Genomic DNA, 12,598 nt, shown 5'->3' on the forward strand with positions numbered 1-12,598 from the left:
CAAAATTTTTGTAATGGCCACCAAAAGTAATCACCATTATATCATATGTTTTTCTTTGCAAAACAGAACAAATGCAAACTATCATCCGGAATATAGAGTCCATCAATACATTAGCGATGGTTTAACTTCCATCACTTCATTTGGATATTCCATTCAGTGGGATATGACACATGATGCATGCCCTTTATGTATCTCTGATCTAAAATCCTTGATCGTGTGACTAGATGATATACCATAATAATGTCATTCCGTACATGTATATGTCTTTTCTTGTAGGTAGATGATGTCATTCTACTTGTAATTTCGAACCTATATACCTATCAATGTGCACACTTAAGGCCATCGGGTGTGGTATGGTTTTTTACGCGTAAAGCTGACAGGGGGGGGGGGTGTTCTACGCGTAAACACCGCTCCCTCGTTCGTAAACGTGATGCGGATTGAAACCATTCACACATTGTTATGACCAATCAATGCAAACCTTTTAAATAGTCAATATTTGAGCCGTTGTAAATAAAAAAATAACTTTTTAAACTTATATAAATACCAAACAATTTTAAACCATTTTACATCACAACAATTCTTTACATATCTCTCCACTTTCTCATTTTCTCTCAAAAGTATGGAGCAACATCAAAATACCTTTACCACTCCAAACACCCCCAACAACCCCAAACAATCCAAATGATCCATATCAAGCTTACATTCAAATGCTAACATCCTCAATACAACAACAACCTCTATTTACCAACATTACATTCAAATGCTAACATCCCCAATACAACAACAACCTATATTTATCAACATTCCATTTCAACCAAACTACTTCCAACAACAAAAACCACAATAATTCAATCAACCCCAATTCCAAGGTTTTCAACAATTTCAACCCAACAATTCCAAACACAACCATCTCAACAATTCCAAACACAACAATCTCAAGTCCCTTTTTCTCAATCCCCACCTATAAATTCGGACAACGACAACGACGACCGAGTTGAAGAAACACAACCGCCTCAAAAGGAAAAGCTACAAATAAAAGAGGAACGACTTGGATCGAAGATGAGGAGGAAGCTTTAGCTAAAGTTTGGATTTCTATATCGTGCGACTCGAGGACGGGCAACGCGCAAACGGGAAATAATTTTTGGCTTCGTGTTTTGGATCACTTTCACTCACTTTTGGGAAGGAAAATGGGTCAAACGTACGATGCGGTCAATGGAAAATGGCGTGAACTACAAGCGATGTGCACCAAGTTTAATGACATATATGAAAATCTAAAAATATGCATAAATGTGGTAGCAAAGGTTTCAATATTTTATCATTCGCTTGCCAACAATAAAGTTGTCAACTGCGGTAAAACGTTCGGCCACCAAAAAGCATGAGAAATTTATCGTAAGGGTCTAAAATAGGTCCTTAACCCGGAGACTTCGCATTCGGAATCGACCACCGGATCCAACAAAAGGCTAAGAACTTCCGAGTCGAATGTGGGTTTTGGTGTCGACCTCAATGACGAATTTGATGGGACCGAATGGGAGGGTCCACCGGAAGTCCAACTTCGTCGACCACCGGGAAGGGATATAGGGAAAAAAGCGGCGTCTTCAAGCGGAAAAGCGAGTAACGAAGACGTACTTGCGGAAAAAATTGACAAAACTCAAAGTTTTTTTACCAAAAAAAAATATGTGTCAACAGAGGAAGCTCGTTGTCGGAAACAAACATTTCTAAAAATCCAACAAGTTCTGGAAAAGTATGGATCTTTGGTCTTAACGTTTTTAATATTTATGTTTAATTTCTATGGTTTTTGGTTATTTAGGTTTTAATTTTTATGGTTTTTAGTAATTTAGATTTTAATTTTTATGTTTTATGTTTTTTATGTAACGTGAAATATCTAATTATGTTATTAATTTAGATTTTTTTTCGTAGTTTTGATCTAAATATAACAAAAAATTAAATAAAAAAAACACTGTAGAGTGACTATTTCTAAACATGTAATGAACATATAGTAATATAGTAGGGGTGATCTAGTGACCCTAGCATCCTCATTTCAATCACCTATTTAGCATAAAAGGAAATAGGCTCCTAAAGTTCTCGTATAAAAGACAATAACTTTTTCTTCATGCAATGCTAAAAATGTATTTATATTTGTAGATTTTTATATATTTACCCAAATGTATTTATATTTGCGGGACAAAACTGCAAAATTGGTCTTTGTGGTTTTCGAAAAACTTTGGATAGGATCCAAAAAGTTTTCAACTTGCATGGAATATCCAAAATCAAAAATTTTCCGTGGTTTTAATCCAAAAAAACTTGAAAAGACGGTTATACCCTTTTTTTTGTATTTTTTATAATTATTCAAATACTATTTTAATTTAAAAATAAAAAGAAAAAAAAATAATAATTATCCTCCATCCACCCCACTGTTCTCTCTCTCTCACACACACATACTTCTCTCTCCATTGTACCCTTCTTCTCTCTTTAAATCGAGTTCTCTTTCTATCGTCTTCGTCATTTCACCTTTCACCTGCAAATCATGTGCAGCTGAAAAAAAAAATTAGATGGAAAACACCTTCCTTTTCTCTTTATCTCTCATTTCCGTCTTATACATGTAATAATTAGTGATCCAAAAATAACAAAAACCTACATAAACACTCATTGCAACACAAACCCAACACCACCAAGGATTTCAACACATTAACATCAACAATGTCGATTTTAATAGCAGTTACTCCGCCACGCCTCCCTCGCCGATGACCCCTCTCAGACGATGCATGTAATTTCAACCCACATCCTGACGTGTCTTTCTCATTCCATACCCTCCCCTTGTCTTTCTCATACTAGATCAATTTGTTTCTCATATTTCAAGGCTCGATTTTAGGGTTTTAAATGTCCGATTCAAACATTTTAAACAGAAGACAAAGATGAAAGGACATATCTCTGCCTGTCAAGATAGTGACAGGCCCTAATTTCTGGTATGTTCTTTAGAACCCTAAGTTCTTTGATGGTGGTGGTCCGGTGGTGTTGAGCAATTGGGTTTGGGCTGCGACATCTTGAATGTAATAGAAACTTTGATCTGATCTTAAATGAAGTGTTGAGTAAATCGTATCCGCCACCATCATCTTGACTGAACAAACAACCTTCACCCTTTATTGCAACCAAACCATCACCAGCCTTCGTCTTTCAGAGCAGAAAATGGGTGTCTTCCTTACGCAGGTCTCTTAATCGAAGAGCCATAACACGACCACCACTGTTGTAACATCACTAAGGATTTGATGCAACCAAAACACCACCATGATGGATTGAAAATCGATCCATAAAGATGGGTTTCTTTAGAGATTAATTTGATAGGTCGTTTACACAAATGGGGTTTTAGAAAGATCGATTCTCTATATGTGTGGGTATGAGAGAGAGAGAGAGAGAAGGAGAGAGAGAGATTTTATTTTCTATTTTTTATTTTTACTTATTTAAATACCAAAATAAATAAATAAAATAGAAAAAAGAAATGAAAAGGGCAAAATCGACTTTTCAAGTGTATTAGGGACTAAAAACCCAGAAAAACTTAGATTTTGGACTTTTCATGAAAGTTGGAAACTTTTTGGATCCTATCTAAAGTTTTTTGAATACCACAGGGACCAATTTTACAGTTTTGTCTGTAGATGTTTATATATTTACCCACGATATTACAATGTTTAAAATACATAATTGCATCGTGCAATGGAAGCGCTCAATGTGCAATGTTATTTGGTAGAAACTATCTACTCTATATTGTTGTAGTTCATTACATTATAACACGCATCATTTCTCCCTAATCCAATTTCCTAAGTCTTAACTAATACGGAGTAACATCTAGTGAGACACTTGAGTATGAAATTGTATGATGTAGCCTAGCAAAGCTTGTTATAAATAAATCATTATTTACACCTTGCATGTCTTCCAAAAAAAATCATTTTTTTTTGAATATTTCTTTCCCAAGTTTTGCTCATTAATTCATGAGCAAACATAGACAACAATAAGCCATTATATACATTTGAAAACACAATTTTAAACTAGTCACAAAAACAAAAACTGAATAACTCATCTGAATTGAATAAGCTTTGAGTTATTTGGTTCAAGTATCAATATTTCAGGAATTTTAATTTGATTAATGGAATAACGTGAATAAGATATTAAATTATACTATTCTATTTCTTTAATAGATTAATTATTTTGAAACTCAAACTTTTATATTATTTCGATTTGATTTATCTTATTTATTTCTTATTAAATAATGAGTCGAAAGTTGAACCAAATACATTGATTTTGATAGACAACCAACTTAGCAACTTAAATGTGTTTCCAAATCTAATGTACAAAGTTCATTATTTGCAACCTTCGTTATGTCTACCTTTGTCTAGTTAATATTTATCACTGGAATTCACTTCCACAAGTACTTCTATTCCTTTTATACTAATGTAATGATTTAATATCTATTATGTTTGTGTATAATATGTCCATTGTTACTATAATTCTGATAGCTTCTTGCTATGATCTTATTGGTTAACATTTATCACTACATTGATGACTACTTTTATTACTTTTATGTTGGAATAATGACAAAAAAAAATGTAGGGTGAACAAAAAACTAATTCAATTTCCTAGTTTGGGAACGAAATAAACATATAGAACCTCACTTGGTTTACCTAATAAACCTAATCAAATAATTCGAAAAGATATACTCCAAAAATAATTAAACCGAATATTGTTTAGTTTGGTAAAAATTAAAATTGTCAAAGAGTCAATTAAAATGAATCAAATAAACTAAAACTCGATTAAATTGTGATAAAATAAAATATTACTCAATGACCAAAGTTTAAGTGCGGAATAATAAACTTAACAATTGATATAAAGAATAATAATGAAAGACCAAATCATAAAGTTAACAATTGATATAAAGAATAATAATGAAAGACCAAATCATAAAGTAAATAAGCATGATGAACGAAAGATCAATATGATATATTTTAAGAAATATTATCTTAGTTGTAACGTCTTGATTTTTAGAATAAAATTTTTATTTTTAAAAGAGAAATTTACAAAAATAGCCATTTACACTAATGATATTACAAAAATAGCAAAAAAAAATCGAAATTACAAAAATAACCACCCATTTCGCAGATGAGAAGGTCCCATCTGCGAAATGGGCTTCTCATCTGCGAAAGTACAAGTGCCTAAAGCACAGTTGTGCTTTAGGCACTTGTACCTTCGCAAATGGCCTTTTTTTTTTTTTTTTTAAATTTTTGCGAAAGTACAAGTGCCTAAAGCACAGTTGTGCTTTAGGCACTTGTACCTTCGCAAATGGCCTTTTTTTTTTTTTAAAATTTTTGCGAAAGTACAAGTGCCTAAAGCACAGTTGTGCTTTAGGCACTTGTACTTTCGCAGATGAGAAGCCCCATATGCGAAATGGGCTTCTTATCTGCGAAATGCCCTTAATTTGATTATAAAAACGTTTTTTTTTTCCTTCATTTTTCACCCTTCACTACACAAAAACTCTCTCTAAGTTTGGGTTAGCTCCGATTTTTTGCTAGTTTTTGAAGAAAATGGAGGATTATGTCAACAATTCCGCAAATATGGTTAGATTTTTACTCTTTTAATGTCAACGATCTCTTTTTTTGTATCATTTGTTGTATTAAGGATGTGTTAAAAAAGTTTAATTTTGTTGTGTTTGATAGGGTTAATATTTTTTTAGTTGTTGTATAACCTGAAATCTTGTATATTCTAATCGTATAGTTGTTTATATAAAGTGCAAAATAGTTGTTTGTATATATATTTGTCGTATAGGTATAACGTTTGTATAAGTTGAAAATTTGTGGTATATATAATGTTAGAAATTGTTTGTGTTTGTCGTATAAGTAAAACATTTGTATTAGTTGAAAGTTTGTTTTATATATATTGTTAGAAATTGTTTATGTTTGTCGTTTAAGTAAAACATTTGTATAAGTTGAAAATTTGTGTTATATATATATATATTGTTAGAAATTGTTTGTATAAAATGTTTATATATTAGTTGTATAACTTTGGAATATTGTTTTCTATCGTTAATATATTAGTTGTATAACTTGGGAAATTGTTTATATATGTGTATGTTATTGTTTTTTTTATGGGAAATATATATATTAGTAATTAAGAAATTTTATTTGCAGTTTGTAATCAAATATTTTAAAAAAAAAATATTTTTTAGTTATCTAATTTGTTTTTGTGTTTTTTCTGCAGCATGATTTTAGTTTAATGAATACGAAAGCCTTTGCGAACTTAAAAGGCTGTAGCGGTAACATATGGGAAGTATTTGAAGTTTTAGATGATGCCCGACGTGCTATTTTCCGAGATACTGTCTTCGGTTATTTTATTGATGTCTCTCGTTTACAAGGGGACGCATTATTGTTTCATAAAATGTTCCTTCATCAGATCCGGCCGGACCCTGTTTTATATCCAGATGGAATAAAACGTTTATATTTTCGAGTAGGCAATACGAAAATGGTGTATGGGCCGGAAGAGTTTTGTTTGATTACCGGCTTCAAATTTGCGGAGTATCCAAAAAACATTGGGAGAAAAGGGTCAGAAAAATTAATAAGCAGTAAAAAAAGATGTTTACTTCGTGAACGGCTATTTCCGGACCATACTAATAGTTCGGTGAAAATAGGCGACCTGAAAAGATTAATTTTAAATCAAACATTCCTAGCACTTGACGATGTTGATGCAGTTAGAGTATGTTTGATATACATTTTGTGTGAAGGTTTTTTGGGTAAAGAAGTTAACGATCGGGTGCCACAAGATTGGTTTTATTTGGCTGAGAATTTGGATCACTGGAATAGGTATATTTTGTTTACGTTAAAAATTCTATTTTATTAAAGTTTTAATTTATATAATAATCAATTTTGTTTTTTTGTTTTGTTAGCTTCTCTTGGGGTAGCTATCTCTGGGATTTTACCTATGTTGACCTTGAAGATACATGGAATAAGATACACAATAATTTATCAGTTTCTGAGGGTGGTAAAATTTTAAAGTACTCGGTCTCAGGATTTACGGCTCCAATAAGGGTATAAAAATTTTCTTATATTTAAATTGTTTTATTGTTTGTTTTTATATTTTAATTTTAACCTTTATTACTGTAATTGTTGTAAAAAATTGTAGATATGGATATATGAGATGATTCCGGCTGTTCGTGCATGTGGATATGCATCGAGAAAAAATAAAGACTTGTCTCGAATGAAACGATGGACCGGAACAAAAAAAATGAAATGGGTGGACGTGAACAAGATTTGGTCAAAGATGGAGGTTTAAAATTAATTCGTTTAATATTAATAAAGTTGATTATTATACTTTTATATGCATTTTTAATATGTTTAATATTTTAGGCGGGGGTACCACCAAGACAAAACATGCTACCGGGTGATGATGAGATGACATCTTTTTATTATATGTCATTTCAAGAGTATGTATATGGTGAAGGGAAAGCAGTTCCATCCCCAGTACGGGACCATTTTAGGAGACAAGACGAATCTTCGTCTAGTATGTCGTCCAGTGGTCGCTCTCATGGTAGAGGTCGGAGCAGTGGGAAACACAAGCTAGACGAGGTGTTGAAACGGCTACATGCATTGGAGCAGCATGTGTTTACGAACCGACAACCTACAGAGGTTTTTGTTGAACAAGTGAATAATGAGCAATTTTGGAGCGATGTTTTTAATGATGAACAGGTTAGTTACACGCTACACTATTTATTTAATTTTATTAACATATATGAATATCTGTGTTCATATTTTATATTTGAAAATATAGGTTGTACAGGATGAAGTAATGAATAAAAACCATACAACTGAAAATGTTTTTGGTGATACTCAAGACGAGAAGGTTGTTATAGATGTTACATTTACGATTATAATAATTACTTTTTAATAAAGTGTCTTTTTTTATTGAGTAAAAAGTTATATTTTTAATGTAGGTGTTGGAGGAGAGGAATGAGTTTGCGGGGAACAAATTCGATGATGATGTGTTTGATGTAAATGATTATAGTGGAGTTAAAGAGGTTATTATAGTTACATTAATATAAATATTTTGTTTATTTAGATAATATTGCTGATTAAATTATGTGTATTTCGTTATTAAGTATAACGTATTAGTTTTAATGTAGGAGCGGGAGGAGAGGAATTACAATGCGGGGAACAAATTTGATGATGATGTGCCGGACGAAGACGAACTAATAATAACGGGAAATGTAGATTATTTTCAAGACGATGATGATGACAAAGAAGTTACACCCGATAAACCGAGGAGTCGAAAACCATCACAATATTTGTGCACTCCTTTCACCGAGGTCTTCGTTTTATTTATAAACCAATGATTATATGTTTTTGTGAACTATATTAAAGATATAGATTTAAACATTTCAATATTGTTTTTAGTTGCAGACGACACCAAAGCAAAAAAGAAGAACAAAAAAGAAGGTTGATATGAAATCAACAACCCCCATTCCTACTCCAGTTTTTGGTGTCGCTCATGACTTCTCCATGTTGCGCTTGCAACCTTACGTAGCAGGCGGTGAGGATGTCATTCAAAATTATGTATTGCATTCATATGATGTCCAACATCGTTTGTTTAATTTTGTGTTAGATAGAGATTTTTGGAGCTCATTGTTTGGGCATACACACGACGGCTGGTTGGAGTCAGCGATAAATTAATTGTTAATTTATTCTTTTAAAAGTTATTTGTTTTTTAGTCAATAACTACAGTATCATGTGTGCAGCATATAACCATTTGGTACCGACTTTTGATGGAGAGACGGTTTGAGAGCGACCGACATACAATAATGCCTCCAAATTTTTTTGTTTCTCATGCTTTGGAAGAAGGACAGGACTGGAGGGCGTTTATGGCTGGTATTGCTACGTACCCCAACTTCATGGTTGCTTGGTGGGATGTTGATACGGTAAACTTAATAGTTTATACTTAAAATAATATCGTTTTTTTGTTATGTTTTTGTATTGTGATGTCTTTGTATTGTGCTGTAAATAAACATAATTTTATTTTCTGATTCTCATACAGGTCTTATTGCCGATTCATTCATCCCCTAATCATTGGCTATTTGGGGAACTACGATTAACGTCAATGGAAGTGCATATTTATGACAGTCTTGGTAGAGGTGCTTATGAAAAATTCCAATCTGAAGGAATTTTTTCCAAATTTAAACGTCGGGTGGCAAATTATTTGGACAAGATTAAGTATTGGGCCCGGAGGAACATCCCAAGGATTCCATTGAATATGCAATTCATTTATGAAGAAAACGTTCCCCAACAAAGTAGTCATTTGGGAGATTGCGGTGTTTTTCTTTGTATGTTTATGGAGCAATTGGTTTCAGGTCAACCAATACGTGTTCTTATTGACCCAAAGAACGCAGCTTTAGAGTACCGTCTCCGGATGGCAAAAATTATATGGGGGTCTTGTCTTGGTCCTATGTAGTTGGATTAAATAAATGTATTTAAAAATTAATGTTGGATTTCATTATTACTTTATTTTTACAGTTTACTCAACGGACGGCAAAAATATACGTTACGACAATTACAACAAATTAATGACCTACTAATTACTTAACATTACATAGAACATAAGAACGACTACAACATTTTTTTTAACGTTACAAATACAACAATTTATTGACCTAACAACTTCAAAACCATAAAAACAATATTGAAAAGCTTACAACTTGTAAACAAGAATTGCCAAGAACAACACCCAACTACAAACCAATGCTATCTTTAACTTCTTATTTTCTGATTGAAAGAGCTTATTAGAGTTAGCTACTTTGGCTATTACCATAGAAGATTGGTCCTTCTCTTCATCAACCCAACTGATACACCCGCATTTTGGTCCCTGTTAAATTAAATATTTACAGTAAGAAAATAAATTTTTGTGATGTAAACAAAGGTTTAAATTTGAATGACGTTAACAACATGATACCAAATATGGGCAAGCGTAAAACAATCTTCCTGGGTTTTTAGATGTTCCCGAAATCCTAACGATACGTTCTCCTCCGCAATTGCAGTATGCCATTAGCCTTGTTTTTCTTATAAATAGGAGTTGCTTTCACTGATGTAGTTTTCATACTGAGTGACACCCTTTTATAGAAGAAATCATTATACAGACAAATCTTTTTTACTATGAAATGAACTGGTTTGACTATGAATTCAAAAAGTTGAATTACGAAATCCAGACAAGTACCTTCTGTAGTTTTGTCTTGTCGGTCAGTGAAATTTGACTATGAAATGAACTGGTTTGACTATGAATTCAAAAAGTTGAACTACGAAATCCAGACAAGTACCTTCTGTAGTATTGTCAAGTCGGTCAGTGAAATTTGACTATGAAATGAACTGGTTTGACTATGAATTCAAAAAGTTGAACTACGAAATCCAGACAAGTACCTTCTGTAGTATTGTCAAGTCGGTCAGTGAAATTTGACTATGAAATGAACTGCTTTGACTACGAATTTAAAAGGTTAAACTATGAATTGTGAACCATTAGAGATACAATATTTTCTCTTTATAATCTCATTTGTGTGATGATTGTAAAGCACTTTCATCGGTTGTGAAAATGAGTACTAACATCGGAAGAAGCTTTTCTCAACTACCAATTTTCTTACATAACCTTCAACGAACAAATCCTAATACCTACACAGCAATCAAGAAAACCGATACCAACCGCTTCCAATTCTGTTTTGTGGCTTTAGGTTGCGTGGTATGACATACTAATTTTATTGACTTACATAATATTTCATGGTAATGTATCTCGATTAGTTTTTACTCATCACTAATATGTGTTCGTTTTTATGTAGATTCGTACCTTCGTTAGGTGCTTCATACCCCTGATATATGTGGGTTATTTACCCCTTATTGGGAGCTATCTGACAACCATGTACTTCGCAGTGGCTGTAGATGGAAATCATGAACCACTTCTCTTAGCAATTGGTCTGGGAACCTTAGAGTGTGAAGAATCATGGAGATGGTTCATGATGAGGTTAAAAGATTGTTTAGGTCACGACATAGAGGTTGGTTTCATAAGCAACATGTGTGATAAAATAGAATTTGGTGTTTATAGTGCCTACCCGGATTCCTATCATGGATATTGTCCTAAAGATATAGCTCGAAAGATACGTGACTGTGTGGGATGTAACAGTACGGAAGCTGAATCGTTGTTTTGGAAGTCATGCAATGCATACAACGTTGATGAATTTTACTTGTGTTTGGAAAGGTTGCAAACTGAATGTAGGAAATCACCTTTATTTTCCTTGCATAGTCCAATTTACTGGCTAGACGATATTCCGATTTCAAAATGGACACGAGCATTTTTCCCAAGAGTACGCTACAATGTTAAATCGATTGACGTCCCTGAAATTTTGCAAGTTCTATCCAGACGTGAGTTTCCTATAACAACGATGATTGAGTTAATCACCACGTCAATACAATCCAAGTATGTTGAACGGGAGGACGTGGAGGGTAAGAGAGATTGTTTTATTTACTTTTTTTAATGTGTTATTATTTGTATTAAAATATCAAAATTTTCAGGGAGGTTATCTGGTGGGTTGACCCCTTATGTTGAGGGGAAAGTTCAAAAATCTGTCAACAAGTCTTACAATTGGAATGCTAGACGTTTGTATGGGGATAAATATCAGGTCGATGATAATTTTGCAACCACCAACGTACAACTTGAACGAATTGTATGTAGTTGTGGTAAATGGCAAAAAAGCGGTATACCATGTGCCCACGCTATAGCATGTCTTAGAACCCGTACATCTGAATCCATAAACAGATTGGTTGATTATAAGTTCACTAGTTATGTGTATCGACTTGCATATGGATCTGAGTTGGTGAATAGAATACCATCGCATGTGCATTGGGAAATACCAAATGAAACGGTGGTCCTGTTACCTCCCTCAATGCTGTAGTTATTCATGTAGCACCTTTATATGTTATGTAGTATTATGTATTAGTTTCGTGTTATGTATTAGTTATCCATGAAACCTGTTTACATTTTATGTTGTTTTATGTTTTAGTTATTTATGTACCTCTTTCATATTTTATGACTTATTATGTATTAGTTATTTAATTAATGTCGTATTATGTATTGGCTTTTGAGGAAACAACACATATTAAAAGAAATGGACTTTTATTAAATACTGATGCCTACAGACAACAAGCTACTTAAATAACGAAAATCCATTACCATTACCAACATGCATATTAAAAATAAGGGACATTCTTTAAAACATTCCATGCATCTAAGTGGGTAAACTCGCTACCATCATATTCAAAACGGTATAGTTCCAAAGCCACCTGCCGTAGAATGTCTTCATCCGTATTTGCATGTTCAGAATCCAACTCGTTGTAAATACGTTGAAATTCTTTCACCTTCATTTTCAAATCCAGAAACTTGGCTTTGACATCTTTTCTTCTTCGATATTGACTACACCCCATTAAATGGTGAAACAAATGACAGACACGAGACCAAAATGATCTAGCACGAACTTGTGGGGGACCCGGTGGAAAATCCTCCTCTACAGTTATAATCCAAGCTTGAACCAAAGCGA

General features: G+C 33.1%; 1 protein-coding gene across 1 annotated transcript; it reads left to right on the forward strand.

Annotated features, from left to right (window-relative positions):
- Positions 1-10,924: 10,924 nt before the first annotated feature.
- LOC145035213 (uncharacterized) lies at positions 10,925-11,956 on the forward strand. The gene is made up of 2 exons (XM_078983796.1): positions 10,925-11,507; positions 11,577-11,956. The coding sequence occupies exons 1-2, from the start codon at positions 10,925-10,927 to the stop codon at positions 11,954-11,956; spliced, it is 963 nt and encodes a 320-aa protein (XP_078839922.1).
- The last annotated feature ends 642 nt before the right edge of the window (positions 11,957-12,598 follow it).

Source organism: Lactuca saligna, chromosome 3 (genome assembly GCF_052625555.1).
Source record: "Lactuca saligna cultivar CGN05327 chromosome 3, ASM5262555v1, whole genome shotgun sequence".
NCBI classification, from domain to species: Eukaryota; Viridiplantae; Streptophyta; class Magnoliopsida; order Asterales; family Asteraceae; genus Lactuca; species Lactuca saligna.